We start from the raw sequence: 21781 nt of genomic DNA, 5'->3' as shown, positions 1-21781 counted from the left end.
TTTCCTCTATTCAAGGAAACGTTTCTGATCCTTCAAAGAAAACCTACATGATACAATGGCTGTCAAGACCCGATCCAGACTACCCCATCCAGAAAATATCTTCAAGTAAAAGACCCATTTATAACTCTGCCTTTGCCCTTAAATGCATGCCACATCGAATGTGGACTTTGCCTTTTGCTCTCTTCTTCTCTCTATGCGGAAAGTTCCCTTGACTTTGCCAAGTTCAAATCTTGGGCTGAATCTGTTTTTTCACACCAGGCACTTGGTGCTCGGTGTCTTTCTTCTCTGGAGCTTGCGTAGCACTGGTGGTGGAGGTCTTGAAGTGTTGGATGTGTGAAGTTGGATCTCCACAGTATGTTGCAGTCCTCTGAAAGGGAGCTGGGATCGGTTTGCTTGTTGCTTGGTGATGGTGAAAAAAGGCTCTTACTGGTTCCTGATGTTCAGTTTGATAGCAAAACTGAGAACTTATTGTGAATGTGATCACATCACAATAATGACACCTTGTAGTGCTAAAGTTCTCCTTTATCTAAAACCCGAAATCTTGTAACTCTCTGGTTTCAGTTCGCTGACAGGGTAGTCTGATGAGTGGAAGAATTTTTTCATTCCATTTTCCTTTGTGGTGCTGTTGCTTTCCTCACCCTTGCTGCTCATTTTTTATTCCCTACCCTCACCTTTATGTTTGTGACCCGTGGAGGGCTCACTGGGAAGCAGAAGCTGAGTTTCTGTCGGTACTTTCCGTGCTGCTCTGGTGCCAGACTCCCAGTGGTGGTTTGGTGGGATTTTTCTCGAGAAAAGCTGCACTCATTTTTCCCATCGCACAATTTTTGCCAGTTTTGCGTACTTTCACTTTAGAAACAAACCCAAAGCAGAACAGGCGTGGTCCATGGTGAAGGTGGCGTGGTGGTGTTTTTTCTTAATGTGGCGGAGGCAATATGATGTTTTCATTGACTACGATGTCTCCAGCTGCTCAGCATGGAGCTGTTTATACTCATTACATCTCTGGTCTTTTTTCACCATGTGCATGTCTGACTTGAGTGGTGCGGTTGTGTGTGTGTGTGTGCGTGTGTGTGCTCGTAGATGTGTCAACTGGCAAACATAACAGTGTGAACTACTACAGAATTACCTCAATTTTTATTGCTTTTTTTGCTTAGGAGATGAATTTTAGAAAAATGCCTTAATGTTGAAATGTAAATGGCATTAATTTACCAGATCCAGCTTTAAATATGAACAGTACACTGGTACCTTGAGTTAATCTTCATATGGAGTGTTTTTACTTGAATGATAACTATTGGAAGGCAGTAAATTTAATTGGAGGTTAATTTGCACAGTGCATATCCATATCTTCATCGAGACAGGATTGTGGCCTGACTTACTGAAATTTAACTGGCATTCGTGCTTCACCTTCCGCGTTTGTGTTGAAGATTTGGAATTCACAAGTCATAAACTTCTTTGTGACAGTCAGTACCAATAGTAGAAATGTATCAACTGTAAAACTGCAGTCTTGGAGCAAATTACTACCTTATTGCTTTGATCATATTTTTTGGAAAAGTGGCATTTTTGAATCTTTGGGTCGTCAACAGTGTAGCACTTCAAACTTGTCATTATCATGTGATCACATATTTAAATTTTGCTGTTAATATTTCCTGAAACATGTTAACAATTTACATGACAAAGTGAAAAAGCAAAGACACGTATCTGGCACTGAATACTGTTATGTAAAATAATCGGTGTTTAACTGTATAAATATATTCATGACTGTTACCTTTAAATAGACAATGTTTAGTGATGTTTCAAGAGATGGGTGGCTATAGAGAATGGTGCAATAAGGTATCTGGGCATTGTGCACTATGTCTATATGCACTTTGGTTTATCAGGGATATTTTATTAGTGTTTTGTATGTATTTAACATAATATTAAAGATGTGCCAATTCAGTTTGCTTTTCAATATTTTTTTATGAGACTAATGTGTACCAAAGTGACTGTGAAACTGATTTATTTTTTTCTTACTGATGTTTTGAATATATACTTCCAGTCTGTCATGCATACTGCAAGTAAAAATAAATAAAAGTTCAGCAAATCTGGATATTTTGGTTTGGATAGAGGAACAGAATTTCATTCTGACATTCAGAAGTTACAGAGATTGTTTATATAACTTATCAGATGTCACTAAACTTATTACATAATGCAGGTTTATTTCCATGTATTTTTAAGCTTGACATTGCATATTTTTGTTAGGAAAAAAGGCATTTTTCTAAAGGTACTGTTAGTGATTCTTAAAAAGTCAAGAACAGACCTGCCTTATTGGAACCACATTAAGTGTTATATCTGTTGGCTTTTATTATGCAAGCCATTTGGAGGAATGTGCATAGGAGTCATGCAACACAAGGCAAAATATTCAAAGGGGACTCGTATGGGGTATGCAAAAATATATATAAAGTTGTATAGGCACATGCAGGCCTTTGCATGGAGCTGTGCCTGCAGGTATGATCAATTCCAGCCCTTAAAGGCTGGCTTGAAAATCTCTCCAAAACCAAGGAATTATTCTTAGGTTCCTAAGGAAGGAGAATTTCCTTATTTCCAGCAGCATTCCAGTTTAGCATTTGAAAAATACGAAAATTACCTGACACATTCTAAAGTAGGAACTAGAATTTTGCTTTTCTGCAACAAATGCAACAATCAGGGCAGAGATAGAGTGTGCAGGAGGTGTTTTCACCTTCCTCGGCCAGCACTAGCATTTTAAAGCAGCAGCACCAGTTATCAGTTTATTTTAGACTGATATGTTTGCCAATTAAACACCCACAATGCCCTGTTTTGCTAACTGAGGATGAGTGAAGAGGTGGCACCCACGCTTTCTGAGTCTCCTGGTATCTCTGAACCTGCTCTGCTTCTCTCCTTTGCTGTAGGGTGCTGACACAAGCCAGTGCTCATAGCAGGAGGGTGAAATACAAGCTCCAGGAACAGGCTGGGAGTGCTGTCTGCCATTGGGTGCACTCTAAATAAAGGCAAATAATTGCAGTTTCTCATCCTTTACTGTAAGAGTAGGTTGAAATGACACAAGTGATTTCATCTCTGTCTCAGCACTCTGGTCACTGAGAAAATGTTTTGTTATTGCTGATGCCAAGTGTTGGTCAGTCTGCCTTTCTCCTCAGCCCCTCCTCTCCTCCAAACCCTCTGACTCCTCTCTCAACATGGGCTGTGTGTTGGGTTTTTTCCTTCACTGCAGTGCCTGGCTCCATTACTTCATCCTGGAGGCACAGGAGCTGAGGGGTGTCTGTGTAGGACAGAGGACAGGCAGCTTTCTCTCCAAGGAGCTGCTAGATCTTCACCACCCATTTGCCACCAATTCATACAGTCTGCCTGCTCTGAGCAGAGATCCCAAGGGCTTGGGGAATCTCTGAGGAGGCTTCTATTTATGTTTCTCAGGCAGTTACACTTTGACCACTTCACCTTTAATGCCTCAGCCTACAATTTGCCACCTGCATTTCAGCAAGATCAGGATTTGCCATCACACCTCTATTATAGAGCAGATTGTTGTAACAGCTATTGACAGCTTAAAGCTTGTCAATTATCATTCTTTCTCTTTTATTACAGTCATTGACACAAAAATCAGGACTTGTTACTGAGTCTCCCAGTCATTAATGGACTGGCTTGGCTCCATTGCACTGGAGTTTGTTGTTCCAAAAATCTTAGCTCCCTTCTAGGAGGAGGAGAAAAGCCTCATGGTAAATGCACCGCTTTTCTCTCGAACAAGAGACATGCTGAGAAAATGCTGCAGTTATCAGAGTAGAAGTACCTGGCAACAATATCACTCCAATGGGAGATGGATTAATTCTGAGAGTTACATGGTACACATCAAAATTAGACTTGACTTTCCTCAGACAGTCCAGATAAATATATGTTACCCCTGACCATGGTTAGTCACTGTTAGGTTGCAGAAAAGCATTAAAAGGAGCAAAGAGGGAAAAAATAGATTTCTTAATATAAACCTTGGTGACTTTGTGGGAGTTCAGTGTAGCTTTAGCAACAACACAGCACAATCAGTGTGTTTTGGAGTTCAAACCAAGACAGGAGCACAATTCATCATGGTTTCATGCTCTTCAGGGTAGTGCTTCCAGGATGTGAAGGCAAAAATTTGAGTGTTATGGTCTAGAGCTTGGATGGGGCTGGTAAAAAGAGTTCAGATCAGCTGTTGCAGCTCTTGAAGTGAGTTGACTTTTAGGTTGACTATAAGCCTGCTTCTGCTTATAGAAGGCTCATTTGCCAGTTTCCCATCCCACTTTAAATATCAAACCCTCTGCCCACTGCCAAAGCTTCAGCTGTGTTTCTTTTTCTGATTAATGTGAAGATGCTCTTTATTTATCTGTTCCCTTTTTCTCTTTCAGAAGATCATTGTCAAGGAGACAAGTCAATGTTTTGTCGCATGGAAGTTCTCTCCCGTTACTGCTCCATTCCTGGGTACAATAAGCTGTGTTGCAAGTCCTGCAACACTTACAGCAACATAACAGAGGATGGCAATGTGACCGATGCTAATGTAAATAAGAATAATGACATTGAGGAGGAGCTCCTGACAACACTCAGCCCTCCTGTGGGACTGTCCACCACCCAGTCTGCCACCAGCCCTCCTCTACTTTCCAAAACACAGGCACCCCCTTCCAATGGGACTGAGGAGCACCCAGAAATCAATGCCGTGGATGTTCCCTATAAAGTTGATGGGTTGGATAACGAAGTACCACAGCACAACATCATTACACGGAGGAGGCCTTATGAAAGGACAAGGAATCAAAGAATTCAGGAGCTGATTGCTGAGAAAATGAAAAGAGAGACTCTTAGGAAAATAAACTAAAATGGAAATATGGCACAAACAACATTTTTCTCTTATAGAGATGTTACCAACATCATAGTATTGGCCATCATAGGGACTAAAAATGGAGAAATATTGAAGTGGTGCTATGGCAGAGATACCAAATTCTCAAGCCTACTATAAATGGAAATGACAGATTGTTTCATAAGTGCTAATCTGAACACTTTGATGGCTAGGATAGGTGTACAGGGTACGGCAGAGTATTAGTGCAATATCCCTACAGTGTCCCACTGAATCCAAACAAACCATATTCCTTAGGCTGGGTTTGCAGGTTTCTCAGTTATGGGCTCCTGAAAGTCTTCAATGCCTGTGTAAAACTGCTTGGGAATAGTAATGGGAGTTACACTTAGTATGGAGGAAAGCAGTCCCAAGACATAATAAATCCCTTTAACACTGACAAGCAGGGGGTCAGCAATCCTGTGATGCTTCTGTGCATTGCACAAACCCTGGCACTAACACAGCCCACTTCGGGAAGCTTCTTCAGGACATGCCAGGCTCTGTTTGGCTGACTTTGGCAGAGCTGCCTCTGTGGTCACAGCTCAGCATGTGCTCACATAGCTTCCAGAACCAGGACTGTGTAAGAAAATACAGAGAAAATTCTGTAGCCATATATTTACGTGTAAATGAAAAACTGACAAACAGTAGTTTGCATACTTCCATAAATAATTTCAAAGGATTCTCCTAAACTTTTGGATACATGCAAGACATTTAGTAGTGTAGATCTGGCCAATTTGGACTGACAATATCCTAGTCTTTCTGTTTACAATTATCCATATTTTTTATAGTCTTTAAGTTCTTGTAATGCAACAGCCTCAGTGATCATTACTGGTTGGTGCTTTTTTTATTGGTCTGATTTTTTTTCCTACCCACAATCTGTTTAACTTAAAGATGACTGGATTCTTGTTATCTTTTCTTTGGTGCTTTGTTAAGAAAAGGAATTTTTTCCCCACATAGGATGCAGTTATTTTTGAGGAAATAATTTTGTATTATCTTCCTTTCCTTAGGACAGCCTTATTGGTGCAGAAGTGAACAACTGTTTGCTGTACCCTTACATGAACACACACACATGTATTCACAGCACCAGGTCTGCTAGAAAACTTTCAGATGTGTAACCTGACAACCCTTTGAGTACTTTCTTTCCCCTCAGGGTCATCATGGTTTTCATAGGTCATTTTGAATTCCTGGTTGGAAAACAGAAGATGAATCAAGCTTGGCTCAAACACTGACGAGACAGGGAGCATGGACTGGTTCCTGCTGTGGGTGGCATCTGAGCAGTTTTTTTCCTGGCTTGGACTCTTCCATGTGTTTCCTCTTTGCTGGTAAAACTCCTGCAGAGCCTGGGGCTTCCCTGAAATCCTCCCTTTACCACTAGGTAGGTCTGGTGGCTCCAAGTTCAGATTTTCCAGTCTGGGAGGAAGATCTCACTCTCCAGCCTGAGCTGGTCCTGGTTTGAAGCAGCGCCAGCAACAAGCCCATAGAATCACACAATTATTGGGAATGTGCTGCATTCCCAGCAATGGGTGAGCTCTTCTCTGGCCCAGCTGCTGGCAAAGAGATTCACAGGTCTTGCAAGGTGTACCACATGTGACTCCCTGGGATCTCAGCTTCTGCCCTCGACCACCACAAGTGAATGAACTGCCCAGTCTCCTCTTCCAAAGGAGCCTTTCCTGCTGGAAAGGAGGTGAGAGCCTGCAGGAACCTCAGGCTTCACAGCACCTGCATGTGGGACTGTTTGGGCCTGAATTGTGGCCAGAAGTCTTTGAAGCACAAGACCTGGTCTAAGAAAAATACTATATGGAGATACTAGCCCAAGCAGAGGAGGAATGTTTTCAGCTGGTGTCACAGCTGAAAACATTCTCTTCTTACAGAGAACCAGGGTGATACCCTTGGAGCAGCTCAGACACTGCAGGGATGAGAGTTACACTGAAGACCACGAAGACTGGGAAGCCCAACAGTCCTGCTAAGAGTCCAGAGCATTAGGAAACATCTCCTGGGCCAAGCAGACACAGCTGCAGATGTGGAAGCAGCAGCCAGCCCAAGCAACAATCTGTGCTGGTTTGGAGAAGAAAAGCTCAGGCTGAGCAGTTTGGCAGCACAGTGGGAAGAGTTCCACCAGAGGCTTTCACTCCTGGGACACGGAGAGTTCTCCTGCAGCCAAAGGGTGCTCATCCTTCATGCCCTGTCCCCACCCTGCTCCATGGCCTGCTGACCATCACATAGCCACCACGGTGTGCAGGCAAGCCCTGGGAGCCTTGTGCCAAGGGATTTGGGGCTGCCTACAGACAGGACAAGGTTTAGTAACAGTGTAGGGTCAGGTCACGTCTGCACAACAGCAGTGTAGTAATGAGCACTGAAGGGAAAAAATGCTATTATATGCACCATGCTATTTATAAGCAAGGAAGACGTGTCTAAATCAACAACATTCCAGCTGCTGCGCCATGGGAGACACAAGCTGTAGCTGGGCTCCCAGCCTGGAGTGATAGTATTTCTTGCCTTCCACATTTCCTTTACACAGATGTGGTTAGTATAAAGCTCATCTTTTCCCCTTCAAGTTAATATCCTTTTAGCTCTGTGGACAATAAAAATAAACCACAACCCCCAGCTTTTTCATAGCCTAGAAGCTCATCCAAGCATGTGAAACCTAGGAAAAACAGTTACAAACCCAAAGATAGAAAGGGTTGGTGCTGGATTTACGCAGATGGGGAGGTAAAGGTTTGTTGCCTGGAGAGTTCCAGTCTTAATCTCTGGGACTTTTTTGAGACCCATTGCTCCAAACCCTGAGAAAACTCATCTAATAGATTCTCTTCTGTCTTAGCTTCTGGAATAGGCTTAGTCAACCAGGCAGTGTGAAGAAATACCACAGGAGGTAGTGCCCACAGCTCAAAAAAAGCATTTTTTCCAGATAAAGCAGAAAGTTCTGCCTCAGGGAGCAGGAACAGCCTCCTGGAAGGCTGGTCTGGTGCTATGTTTGTTCCAGTGTTCCTTAGGGACCCAATGGAATGCCTGGTGGCATCTGCATTGTGGAAGGGCTTTTTTCCTTCTCAGTCACCTTCTGGGGGACTTAATTTGATTTTTTTCTCAATGGTTTAAATTCGACTGAATATTTCTCTAGCTCTTATTTGGGGAACACTGGACTACTTGAAGCAGCAGCTTCAGTCTAGATTGCTCAAGACAGTGAGAGGCTGACGTTCCATCTCTCCAAGGAGCAGAAGCCAACAGCTGCCTTCTCTTCACAGTCTTCCTGTGTGAAAAGGGGGGGAGTTAAGTCTCTTCAGACCAGGAGAGATGCTTTCTTTTCAAGCTGCCATGGGTTCTTCAGAAGGTGTTTTTTTTCAGCAGTTCCCCATGATGGTTGTTCCCTAAGAACATGTACATAATTTCTACTGGAAAATAGAACACAGGGCTCTATTGATAAAGCAAAAGCAGCCCCAGGCCAAGGGTGGGGTCTCCTGAGCTGATGGTCTTTCATGTCATGGAGTGGAAAACTTGGTCATTTTTTGGGTTGGTTGAACTTTGACAAGTCTTTGTCTCATCTTTTCTACAATGCTGTTATTGGGTAAGAGCATAATCACAGTGAATCTTCTGTAACCAGTTTGCTGTTGCCCAGGTGCTGCATTTTCAGACACAACAAGCAGACAGTAATATTTTAATGTAACTTAATCCCCAGAAACTAAAGCAGGCTTATAAACAAATATATTCCTGCAGAGACCATCTCAGAGATCTGAGAGATAAAGCAATGTGCTCCCATGAAGCAATGCATTTATGGTCTAACCATGCGAGTACACAGTTTTCTCAATTGTCATTTTTCTGGTTGTCTAAACTTAAAATCCAAGTGACAGCCTCTCATGAATAAAAGAATCCCAAACAAATTTTGGTTTCTTTGGCTCCAATCATCTGCCATTTTTTTCACCAACATTCCTTTAAAAATTTCTATCTATTATGAATGCATCACTTTTTATATTCATATATCCTTTCAATATTTAGAGTCTCACAAAATCTCCATAGAATGCTCTCAAATATTTTGTGAATTCTAGAAACGGTGCTCTACCAGTACTCAAAGGGTTTTATGTTTTATTTTATTAAGTAATGCATTTAATGTCTTATTTACTCACCTACAATGCACAGTATTAGCTATGTTGATCTGAATATCTATATGCAACTTCCATTCACTTACATATGCCTTAACAGAAATTGCAATAAATAGCCATTTCTTGTATATTAAAAATGTATATACAAATTAGAATCTTTAATTTTATAATTTATTAAATTCAAATGTCTGTGTTCTTTTGCAAAAAAAAGTGTTTGGCTTTTCCCTGTGCTTTTTTCATTGAGTTTATATTATGCAGAGATGCTGGAGGATGAAGATCCAGCATCTTCAGATTCAAAACCAATTCAATTTCTACAACTTAATGAAGTGGGATTGGGATACACTTGCTGCCAAAGTCCTACATCCTTGTTACAACATCCATTATCCAAGGCTAAATATCATGAAGTCACTGGACCAAAACCTCAGTTGACAACGGCACAGAAATTAATCAAACTCACTTAAACCTGCTTGAGGCCAAAATCTATCCTGGGCTGTGTATCATCTCTTTAAAAGGCTCAGTTATTTGGGCTTCCATTCAGGACAGATGAGCAAATTCTGCTTTGCATGTCGTATTGATAAAGTAATTGCTCCTTTCCATGAAATTCTTTTGCCCAAATTTTCCTGCCATATCCTGCACACTCATAGCCAGGTTCCCTTTAAAGCATAATTGAATCTTTCCCATCTAATTGGAGTTTGTTGCTTGAGGATTTGAAAGATCCCTGCTTACTGTGGTTATTCAGTGAGCACCATGCAGTGCATTCAAGTCCAGCATTCTTTAATCAGGTAATGAACCACCTCAACATTTTCCACATGGAAAAGTAATTTACATACTTAAATGCCCTGATAAAACAGTGGGCAGCCCAAACCTAAGGTTCATTTACTGTGATAATTCATGCAGCATTTACAGCTGTGACAAGGCTTATATTTAATTGCCTTCTGCTTTCACAACCCACAGATTTTGAGATTTTTAGAGTGGCCATGGGAAAGGGCCTCATGTCCACATCCCAGACAGGAGAGACACCCAAGGTGGGGTCAGTCATATCCAACTCCTCTCCTTCCCCCTCAGTCTTGCTCTCTTTGTCCGAAATGCCAAAATCACCCATAGGAGGCCTTTTTCTCTCCTGCTCTACATCAGCTTTTTAGCCCTTTTTGGCATCATCTGGCTGAGGAAAATATTTTAAAAAGGCAGCTCAAGGAACAACTCCAGGCCAGGAAAGCAATTATTCAGGTTATTCTCAATTACACCAGGCAGAAGGCAGCTCCTCCAAAGTGCTGTGCAAATTTGACTGCCCCTTCCCACAGAGAGAGGGGGACACAGGATGATTTCCAGCCTCCCATTCCGTGTTCTGGCTCAACACTTGGCTTTGCTCACAGGGGTCAAAAAAATGCTGCTGAGCCTTCCTGGGAGTTGAATGCCTGGAAATCCCATTAGAACTGTGTGTGTGCATGTGGATGTGTGTGTGTGTGAGGATCACTCATCTCTGCTCTCCCCCTGACCCCTCCCCACACCCCTCCTCGTTCAGCAGCTTCCCAAAGCCCAGCAGGGACTGAGGTGATGGAGCCACAGAACTGCATCGAACACAAGTGCCACTCCTTAAACCTCATTGCAAGAAGGAGCAGAGCAAGATGACATACGGGAGAAACCTCATCGTAGTCAGTCTGCTGGGTTTTATGGCTCATCAGCAGAGTCCTCCCAGCCATGGAGCTGCACTTGGCAGCCCCAGCAGCACCAGGGCTCCAGCAGGCTTCACCTCTCGGATCAGTGTCTGCTGGAGTCGCCACTAGATGGTGGCACGGCACAAGAAGTGCGATTATGAAACAGCCGCTGGACTCTGATCCCAGCCTGAAAAATCCCTTGCTCTGCTGAGGTGGCTCAGGAAGGGCCAGATGGAGTAAAGCCCGCCGGGCTCAGTCCCCAGCACAGGGTGGATGTAGTCGAAGATGCTGCTTTGCTGCTGTCTGTGCCCTGACGGCGGCTGGGGGCTGAAGAACAAGCAGGGATCCTGCAGGAGAGAAACACAGACAGCAGCAGCAGGGCAGAAATAGAGCCAGGATCAATTTCTCCAATTGATCTCCAACCCAAACCACTAAAAATAACTCAAGAGGTAAGTAGTTTTCTAGGTGTTTTTATTTCTTAGGGCACAACCCAGCTCCTCTGAAAAGAAGAAAGATTAGAAGCTGGTAACATTGCAGGGTTTTCCACTGATGGTTGTCATTTAATTTTTTTTAATCTTTTATTAAGGAAACACAACAGCTCTGGAAAGACAAACCTGTCTCAGGTGACCCAGGCTGCTGGCAGGACAAGGGGTTTCATGTGACTCCAGGCAGGAGAAGGCTTTCCAGTGATGGCAGCACTGCCCTCACTGAGCCCTACAGCAATCCACAGAGCTCAGCTCTCCGCCCTCTGTGTGTGGTGTGTCCAAAAGGGACCAATCCACACCAGCCTTTGGGCACTTTGGGGTATGTATAATCTAAAGTGATGTATGAAAAATGCATCATACAAAGATACAATTTAATCATATGCAGACCAGTAATAATAGAAATAAAAATGTTTATATTATTGTAAGTAAATAGCCTGGGCTGGATTCCCAGGGGAAGTTGCCAGTGAGCTGTCACCATGGTTTGCATTTCTGAGACTTCAAAGTATTTCAGGAAAAGTCTGTCCTGGCACAGATCTCTCTCTGTCTGCTGGCCATGAGCAGCCACTGCCAATGGAGCCATGACACTGGCATGGCCTGGAAACTCCTAGCAAAGGCTCCCAGGAGTCATTTTCCAACTGAATTGAACTCCCAATGAAACAATGGGACTAAATCCCTCTGAGCCTTTGCAAAGTCTCCCCACAAGACTCCACCCAGGTCCCGGCAGGATGGGGAGCTCAGTTCCTGCAAACAAGCCTTGTGCCATGTGGCAATGTGCTGCAGTCACCCAGCCCTCACAGCAACTGCTTCCTTACCAGCAAAAGGGCAGGAAATAGCCAGGAACTTCCAGAAAATCTCTGTGCATCTGTGGCAGTGTTGGCACACAGAGCCACCACCAGTTGCTGCGTGAACTGCAGTCAAGGCAACAGCTGTGGGTGCAACATTTCCAACCCAGCTCTGTCTAGTTAATATGAAAACAGCTCATTAATGTTTCATGGCAATATCTCCATTGGCACCGCAGTGGTTGCTTGCTGTAAAGCACAGGAGGTTAATGGGCTGGGGGATGTAATTAGAGAACACAAATCATCTGGAATCTGGCACATATCAGGTCAAAACACTTTCCTTTCCTGAACTTTTAATGACAAACATAGAAACGCAGAATCACAGGATGGTTTGGAATGGAAGGGACCTTAGGATCATCTCATCCCACCCTCTGCCATGGGCAGGGACACCTTCCACTATCCCAGGCTGCTCCCAGCCCTGTCCAGCCTGGCCTTGGACACTGCCAGGAATGGGGCAGCCACAGCTTCTCTGTGCAACCTGTGCCTCACCACACTCACAATAAAGAATTTCTTCCTAATCTAAATCTTTCCTGTCCTGCATCCCTGGCAAGAGCCGACAAGCTTCCAAAATACCCAGAGGAGAATCACCTGTTACACTTACCCAACTCTGCTAAACTGCATGGATACAAGGCTTTCCCAAAAACTGGAAGCATTCCAAAAAAAAAAAAAAAAAAAGCTAACAAACAGAAAACCAACCCCAAAAAATAGCTGTCAGAATTTGTATCTCAGACACTCAACCAAGCCCTGCAGAGCTAACAACTGCTGTTTTCCTCTGCAGCTCAGGCACTGCTGCTGTTGCTGTTTTCTTTTGCCATTAATCCCATTTGGTGATGGTTTTCATGCACCCAGGAATGCTGATTCACTGCACTTTTGGGGAATATGAGTACAGGAGACCAGGATGATTTACCCAGAGCTGTCCTCACAAGTGCTTGGAAGAAAGCCATGGCAGTTTTGCAACAAGCAAAGTTGCACCTTGTTCTTTTAAATTAAGATTTTTGAGGATGCAGTTGATGAAAGAGGAAACCAAATGGCTGTGATTGAGGGAAAAAAAAAAAAGGTATATTATATTTGTCCCTCCCACCAGGCATGTTCTATTCACGCCATCAGACCTTTGAGAAGGAGGCAACTCCAGCAGGGAGGAGGGATTTATCACAGCAGAGGAACCATCTTGAAGACTCTTTTTAAAGAGAATGCATCCTTGCACATCTGCACACGTAGAATTTGTTCCCAGATCAGTGGGAACATGAAATGTTTTTCCCAAGCTTGACACTGTGGCTGCAAAGCATTGCTGCTGTCTGAGGGTTTTTCTCCTTTTGATGGTAATTATGTTTCCTGCAAGCAAGAAGGAAAAATTGAAGCTCTAAGTTACTACAGCAAGATCCCAGCTAATCATTGCTGTTAGTGAATTTAATGCATGAAGGTTGCAAGTATTTTCAGCTAAATTCAGCTGTTTGGCACAAGAAGTCCAGACAAACAGCTTAAGCTTACACACCTGTTATTTTGAAATGCTAAGCAATGGCTGTTTCTAGAAAAAAAAAAAAAATCTGCTTGGAACCATATCCTGAAGGGATGCACAAGTCTATTGAGCTGCTTATTTCTTTTTACTGGAGATAAAGAAAAAACCTGAATGATGAATGTGGGCTTGGGTGACTAAATCAGCAGTTACAGCCAATTGCAGCCTGAATGCTGGTAACACAGAGAATATTTGCATTAAAACTAAAGCAGTGATTTTTAATCTAGGATTTCTGCTTTTTCTCTCCATCCCTCCAGCAGGTCAGGACAGGCATTGTGGGGAGCAGCAAGGCTCAGAAATGCAGTCACACTCCCCGGGCTGGGTTCACAGGGATGTTGTGTGGGATGGCTATTCCCAGGAAAGAGCAGCAGCTGCTGGGCTGCCTCTGAGGACAGGGTTGGGAAATAAATACAGAAGGAAGATTCTGCTGCAACGTAACAATTCATCTCCCCACGCAACATGATGCTGCAAGAGGGGCTATGAGAAGGACACTGGGGTTATTCTAGAATTGCAATCAGTTTGCAGCATGTTAATAAGCCAGGAAACAAAGGGAAATCCCTGCTGCCCAGGGACCTGCAGGGTCAGATGCTGCCAGTCTTCCTGGCAAAGCAATTTGCTTTAATGCACTTGTGTGGTCTCAGAGAAACATGAACAGGGAGAGGATGCTGGAAGCACCAGGAGAGGGGAGTTGGTGGAGCAGAGCCCTGGGAGGTGCCATGGAGGGCTGGCTGCTGCTGAGCCTCCACAGCAACATGGATGTCCAGCTCGGCCCAGGGATGTCCAGCTTGGCCCAGGGATGTCCAGCTCAGCCCAGGGATGTCCAGCTTGGCCCAGGGGTGCTCAGCTCAGAATGGGAGCAGACACAGAGAGCAGAGAGCAGTGCTAACAATACTGCAGTCTCTGCCTCTTGGGCAAACCAGCACAAATTTGTTCAAAAAATAAGGCCGAGAAGGAGCAAAAGAAGCCGAAAAATCTTTCAGCAATAAACCATGGAGGAACTATGGCTCCTCTTTTCCCAGACCAGCCTGAAGCACAGGCAGCCCTTCCTGCACTATGGCCAGGGACCCGCGGTCCCTTCCACACGGGGAATTGTCACCAGGCGGCTGAGCAGTGGGGATGTGCGAGCCGTGGGGATGATGTGCGAGCTGTGGGGATGTGTGAGCTGTGGGGATGAATTGTCAGCCGTGGGGATGATGTGTGAGCCGTGGGGATGCGTGAGCTGTGGGGATGTGTGAGCCATGGGGATGATTTGTGAGCCGTGGGGATGTGTGAGCCGTGGGGATGTGTGAGCCATTGGGGTGATGTGCGAGCCGCAGGGATGATGTGTGAGCCGCAGGGATGCGCGGTGGCAGCGCTGGCCCATCCCGGGCGGTGCCCAAGGGCTGCCCCAGTGCCTCGGCGCCCGGCGGCTGCGGCTCGGGCAGGGCAGGCAGCCAGCGCGATATATTTAGCAACAGCAACAAAACAGGCAGCGGGATCAGCTGACTGAGGCAGGGAGCTGGCGCATGGGTTAGTGTTAGACAGCACATCTCCTGTGCTCGGAGCAGGCAGGAGGAGAGGGGCACAGCCGAGCAGCCCGGGAGAGCCAGCCGAGCCCGCAGCCCGCAGGTAAGGCAGGGGTCTGGCCAGGGCTGTGTCCTGGGGCGGCTGGGGATACTCGGGATGCTGGGAGCCAGCGATGCTCGAGGTGTGGTGCAGGGGAAGCTGCAGGGCAGGGACTCTTGGTCGCCGGGGCTGCAGGTGAGAGGGAGGTGACCTGGGCCATGTCCAGGGCGAAGGGGATCGCATCCGGGTGGGAACTGATCCATCCCATCGGAAGAGTTTTACTGCAAATAGGTAATTTAATTTCCTTCCGGAGGAAGGGCGTGTTGGCAGGACTCAGTTACCGATTAGCACTATCGCGATTTAACACGACATGCCCCTTACCAGGAGCATCCGGCTGCTCTCATCCCAAGCCCAGAGGCTGACAGTGCCGAGCTCGGGCAAGGGCTGGGAGGGAAGAAGGCAAAGGAACAAGGCTTTTCCTTAATGCTTAAAGACATGAGAGAAACGGAGCAGGCAGGGAAAAGGATAATAAAAAGGCCTCAAGGTTTAAAACAAGCATCTCCTGCGCTCAGGTCAGCAAATCCCAGCTTTGCTGGCTTTACCAGTAGCACCTGGGAAAAACCAGTAAGGGCAGCAGCAGCCTGGGAAGCGATGGGAGCTCTGCCCTGGCTCGGCACGAGCTGCTCATTTGTGCTCCCTGTGTGATCTGCAGCTTTGCAGGGAGGTTCAACAAAGCCAGATTTATTTCCAGCAATGACAAGCAAGGCATTAAAATAGCTAGCAAAGCACTTTTGCGTTTAATCACACAACAAAGCTATATTGTGTCTGCAGATTAGTCACATACAGATTTCATTGGGGGAAGCAGTAAAAAAAAAAATTTAATCCAGGCTATGTGGTCATTTCTGCCAGAAGGGGAGATAAGCAAAGCACTGGGGGAGTGTTCAGAGACAACAACAACAAAAAAATCAGTACAGTTAGAAAACACTGCAGCACAAAATATACTGAATTATTTGTAATTCTATATATTTAACTGAGTAGTGGGAGCAGTTTGGTGGAAGTCCATCCTAAAGGGACTTGAGGATGACTATTTGAATATAAAGGACATGAATTAAACCCCTTTGACTCAAAGCACTCAGTGAAGGATATACCTGTCCCTAACTACATTTATGAACCACTGGCACAGAGAGAAGTGACCATGGACATTCTCACCTACACCTTCCAGAAGAGACCATTATAATGTCACTTCACTTAGGTGGTGCTCCTCACAGGGACAGGGCAGCCCCTGTCCTGCTGGGTCCCCTCCTGCCTGCTTGGACACAGAGTGAAGTCAGGGCCCTGTTACAGGGAGAGTTAAGGAGAGTAGTTTGTGCTTTGCTGCTACAACAGGGACAGTGAGAGAATCTCATGCCCCTGCCCCACACCACACCAGCTGTGCTCCCTTCAGGAGGGAGCACCATTGCTGATTTCCTTAATGAACCTTTTATTTACTACCACATTTAATGACTTGGCTTCTTTGGTACATTAATGAAGCTCTTTATGAAGCCACAGATATAAAAGTACTGCCAGCAAACTTTTCAAATGCAGTTTTTGCAAACAGCCCCTTTTGCCACAAGAACACATCAAGTGGCTCAGGTAGGAAGGAGGCCAGGATTCCTTTGCCAGAGCAGGTTTCCACATGCTGACCATGTGTGCTCTGCTCTTTGCAGCCATGGCACCCCGCAGCAGACTGAGCCTTGCAAAGCCTCTCCCAACCATCCGGGAAACCCATGAGGAGGCGATGGAAGATCCCAGCAGCAACCCAAAGCGTGCTGGAAGTGCTGCAGCCAGCTCAGACTCGTACTCCAGTGATGACTACATCCAATCCATCTGCCACCTCGCCAGGCCCACCTTCCCTGCCCTTCTGGAGAGCAGACGGAAGGGGCAGGACAGAAAGAGCCTGAAGACCCTTGAAGATGTGTCAAGGTCCCCACCCCTTGTGGGGACACAGCAAGAAAAGTCAAAATGTAAACTGACCAATTTCATCTCAAATGTGGTGCCACTGGGAAAAGTCCCACCTGTAGAAATCGACTTTTGGTCCAGAGAGGACCCCCTGGAACAAATTTACACCAATACAGGAAATCTTTGGTCCTCCAAGGCTTCTTCCTATGGTGAAAGTGCCAGCACTGGTTATTCACAGTACAACTCTTCTGCCCCAAATGGTGACCTTCATCCTGCAAACCTGGAAGAAAAAGACAGAGGGAAAACCAGTTTTCCACGAGTGTGCAGTTTTCCAAGGCTTCCCTCCCCGAGACCAGCTCAGAAAGAAGCAGTATGCTCAGAGCTGAGATATCTCAGAAGGGATGAGGGAACAGTTTTAGGGAGAAACCACAGTCAGAAAGAAAATGGCCCTGTGTCCATTAACACTGAAGAGCTGCAGGCAGCCTCACCCAGAGGGAAGCTGGCAGGAAATTCAGCCGTGTCCTGCTCTGTAAGAAGGCAGAGTTTGTTCAATACAGCAGGCATGGATGAAAAAGAAGGAAGAGAAACTTCTCATTGTGACAAAAATGTCATGGGTGATGTCCCAACTAAGCAGAGATACTTTGAGTCTTTCCAGGTACCTAAAAAAGCCACCATCCAAAACTGGATTTCAGAGCACAGATGCATCTGGAAAGAAGCAAAGATAAAAGCTTGTTTGCTCCCAGCCATTGCTGAAGTGTGAAGAAGTAGCTGCTTAGAATAATTTTATTCACAAGATATAACCACCCTGTGCTCTAGCAGCTCTCCCTGGAGTCCTCACACAGAAAACATGGCTTGAACATGCATGCGAGTCAGGCAGACTCTTGTGATCCATCATATCCCTCATCCGTGGGCAAAGGGACAATTCAGAGTCTCATCTGCTAAGGAAACAGCAATCAGTTTTCATTTTGGAAAGGCAACAGTTCATAAAGCATCTCCTCCCACCTACTGCCTAGAAGTGCCCTGAGCATGAAGAAAAGCTGCAGAGAGCTGGAGAGAGCACAAATTCCATCTGTGCTGGAGAAGAAGTGGGAACATTGAAATAGCAATGTTTTCCAGCCAATGCCAAGCAGCCAGATGTTGCTCACACTTGGGTACAGTTATTCAAAAAGGAACTCTTTGGCCAAGGCTCGGACAGTATGAAATGTGCTCTCTCTGACACACACATTTACTGGGAGACCCATCATAGATCCCCAAATCAGCACCAGGATCCCACTGGAGAGGTCATCCATTAGAGCAGCAGCATAAAGAAATATTTCTTAAAAATCATGAGAAGTCTTTGATGAGGATTTGCTGGAGGGCAACATGGAGAATATTACAACTCCTTGGGTGGGGATTTTCCTGGTGCTTACCTGGCACGAGTCTGTTCCCTTTACTCCTGGACTTACCCCTGGCAGGAGGAGAGCTGGGAGCCCTGGTGGTGCCATGGCAGTGCTGTGGCTGTTCTGGAGCCAGCTGTGAAACCAGGCATCGTGTTGGAGTCTGCACTGCCCAGCCAGGCTGCACCCCACGGGATTTGCTGCTCAGGTGCAGGAGGTGCAGGAGCCCCCAGGCAGCTCTGCAGGCTCAGAAGAGCAGCCTTGGCTGAGGGGCAGCCTAGGGATGCTGGGCTGGTGTTCACAGAACCTGAATGTAAAAAAATAACTTGTGTGTTTCCTTTCATGTCTGTGCTTCTGTATTCTCACCTCCCTGACCACGCTGACGATGTTGACTGTGCTTCGCTTTGTGCTGTGAGACTGAAACAAGCAAAAAACAGATGAGCACGTTTTAACCATCCAACACATGGCATACACAAACAACTCATGGTGATGGTATTGCTACATGGGATGTCTGTAGGACAAGAAGCATTCCCACATGGCTGGGAGGTGCTGGCATGGGGTGGTGGGTATGTGCCCAGGCCATCCCTCACTGCCACACAGAGACTTCTCCATCCAGAGAAGCTGTCATTGGCACTTTCTCCTGCACTCAGAGCAACCTCACCCACCTGTGTCTAGGGCCACACTCTCCATAGCCAGTTGGGAGAAGTAGGTGAGAAAACTGCAAAGCAATACCAGCCTAATTATTACATTACTAGGAATAAATGTTTTGGCACAGCAGAGAGCAGAGGGACCAGGCTGTTTGCTCAACAGCAGCTAAGATGAGAAACAGCTCTGGAAAGTTGCAATTATAAAAATGCTCACAAGTGATTTCCAAATCACCCTCAAGCAGATTAAATGAAAAAGCAACTTCTACTCAGTACCAACATGAGTGTAAATACACTCAAGGATCAAAAGGTGAGAGTGTTTGAGCTTCTCATCCTCACATCTCTTACCTCAAATATTTTTTTCTCCTGTTGAGAGTCATTAGTGCTATGGAGATGAGCTGCTTCTCAGCTCTGTTTTTGAACTAACCACACAGCAAGAACAAAAGTGAAGGTAGGTCCAGCATTTATTAAAGCTGCTGGAGAAAGATGAACCCAGGAGGTGCCAGTCTGCTCTGCCTCCTCCACACCTGTTCCTCCCTTCTCAGGTAAAAGGTTTAAGTGATGCTTTTCCTCACTGCTCTGCTGTCATTCAAAATTCTCTCCATGTGAATATTTATGACTCTAATGCCTAACAAGTCTTATGCCAACTGCATGTATCACTGCTTTTGACAGAGGAAACAAATAAAATCCTTCCATCCAGTTGTTGTTTCCATTCTGCATTCCATGGGGGATTATTTTTGGTGCTGGGTTGGTCCAGAGCACATGGGCTGTGACTAGCTGTGCAAACACCTTCTCACTCCACAAGGTCACCAAAGACCTTCACACCTCACCCCTTCAGCAGCTGCTGCCCTAGACTGTGATTCCTTCTCAGCTGCCACATAATCCTGCAAGTCTCTAAACCCCTAAACCCCATCACCTTTTCTCTCCAGAGTAAAGAGGCACAGGAGCAGATGAGAGGTGCAATTCAGGATACAGTAGGAAAAGCCTCCAACTCCTCTGATGCAGGACAGGCAGCAGGCTGTGGGGGTTGGGGTGATGGCAAGGTTGGGCTCAGAGCTGGGGGATTTGAAATCAAAGAATTAGTTCCAGGTTTGCTCAGCAGTGGCTGCTCCTTGCCCATGGAGCATGAGGAGTTTGGAGTTAGGTGCAGCCAGGTTTGGAGCAATGAGGCTTTGGAGCAAGCTGTCTATTTCTGGAGCAAACTTTTTCTTTCTCAGTGAAAAGTGAGGTTCTACTCAAGCAACTGGGTCTTGCAAGAGGAGCCAAAGCTGCTGGGATGCAGAAAAGATGGGGACAAAGAGGCATGAGCAAATTAGGGTCACAGGAGTGGCAAGGCAGGGAAGGGAGGAGGAAAAGGTGGTGCCATCGAGTGGTGTCAGGGCTGGGAGCCCCAGGCTGAGGGATTCCAGCTGTGCAGTGAGAGCTGTGACAGGTAAGAACAGAAAACCTGGTTTAACACAGGACAGAGGCAGCAGATGGGGAGGGTTGTTTCCATTTAGGTTCAGTTAAATTCTGTTTTGAAAAGCACAGTCCTCGCCTTCTTCACTCTCAGCTCTGTTGGAAATGACCATATTGGTCCCTGTGAAATCACTGCACACTTAAATATGCACCAGTTCCCTGGATAAGGCAGTTTAGCAGCTGTACATCATCACCCACCTGCTGCAGATGCACTTTGGGCTGGTTCAGTGAGGGGATGGGGAGTGGGGCAGCCTTGTCACTCCCCAGTCACAGCCCCTCTGCCCCCAGCTGCTGAGAGAACCTGCAGTTCTACCAAAGGAAAAAAAATTGGATGCTGTTGGGTGGGATAACATGGTGTGTAGTTGTACAGCACTCTCCTGCCTGTTCACCCCATGGGTGCACACCTGGGCCATCAGAAAATGCTCCTCCTCTTTGCCTCTCTGCAGAACAGCCCCTGGGGAATCACTGGTCAGGATAAGCCTGCAGAAGTTGCTGCCTGCTCAGAAGTGCTCTCAGATAAGAAAGAAAACCTTATCTAGGAATTTAGGTCACAGAGTGAGATAAAAGCCGTGCTGCTTCCACGGCCAATCTCATGGCAGGCTCTGCATTTGAAGTCACTGGCAGAAAAATCTCATTTATTGAGATCATCGGAACTGCCGAAGGGATTTGGATTAATTTGAATGGGGAATTGGTATCCAAATCCTACAGGCAGCTTTCAGTCTCAGACTTCACATCCAGTTCACAAGCAGACTGTGAGCTAATGTGCAATTTTGCTTGCATGATCATGCAGCCTCTCCCTGCTGCAAACGGTAAATGCATTTGGACACAGAAAATCATGACCAGAATTTACAAACCAGAGACGGCGAGGCAGAAAGAAGCTGTCCCACTCTTTCTTCAGATTCTTGTCTTTTAAATGACAAAGATACCCCTCAGCTCAAACCAAAGGCGAGGCAGCAGCAGCTCCACGAGCCTCTCTGTGCTGATCAGACCTGTGCAGTGCAGGAGCTGCTCAAAAACTCCTACAGCAGCCACAGCACAGAGAGCCTCGCCCAGCCCAGGAGGGGCTTTTCTGTGCCCACACGGACAGCCAGCAAGAGAGATGGTCATAAGAGCTGAAATATGAGCCAGTGCAGCATGATTCCAGCCAGGGATATGCGGTGAATGGAGCTCTCTCAGCCAGGGATTGTAGTGGCAGAGACAAGCTGGAGCAGATTGAAGGGCTCCACACTAACAGGGAGAGGCAGGAGGGCTATGAGCAAGGTTAGCAAAATCGGTTTCTAAAAAAGGTCTTTAACTCTGAAGTTAAGATTAAAGCAGCTATTTTTGATTTAAGGAAAAAAAATCCAAATCTTAAAGCTCCAAGGAAATCTTAAAGCTCC

At 45.8% G+C, this 21781-nt stretch overlaps 2 protein-coding genes across 4 annotated transcripts in view; both read left to right on the top strand.

Moving 5' to 3' along the window:
• The window catches only part of ADAMTS2 (ADAM metallopeptidase with thrombospondin type 1 motif 2), a 172015-nt gene extending 162837 nt beyond the window's left edge, over window positions 1-9178 (top strand). For 2 of the 3 annotated variants that reach the window (XM_085073647.1, XM_085073649.1), the window contains 2 exons: window positions 16-105; window positions 4383-9178. In XM_085073647.1, the coding sequence (XP_084929773.1) occupies window positions 16-105; window positions 4383-4843 (551 nt within the window). In that variant the 3' untranslated portion in view covers window positions 4844-9178. The remainder of the gene's footprint in view (window positions 1-15; window positions 106-4382) is intronic. The other variant, XM_085073648.1, reaches the window with a different exon arrangement.
• A 5613-nt stretch (window positions 9179-14791) lies between these two features.
• Window positions 14792-19643, top strand: LOC146431237 (uncharacterized). The gene is made up of 2 exons (XM_085073646.1): window positions 14792-15049; window positions 16693-19643. Exon 2 carries the CDS (start codon window positions 16695-16697, stop codon window positions 17682-17684), a length of 990 nt encoding a protein of 329 aa, XP_084929772.1. The 5' UTR covers window positions 14792-15049; window positions 16693-16694; the 3' UTR covers window positions 17685-19643.
• The last annotated feature ends 2138 nt before the right edge of the window (window positions 19644-21781 follow it).

Source organism: Lichenostomus cassidix, chromosome 13 (genome assembly GCF_008360975.1).
Source record: "Lichenostomus cassidix isolate B80296 chromosome 13, HeHo_3.0, whole genome shotgun sequence".
Classification (NCBI taxonomy): Eukaryota; Metazoa; Chordata; class Aves; order Passeriformes; family Meliphagidae; genus Lichenostomus; species Lichenostomus cassidix.
The sequence above is the reverse complement of the archived record's forward strand: the minus strand, read 5'-3'. Positions and strand labels throughout refer to the sequence as shown.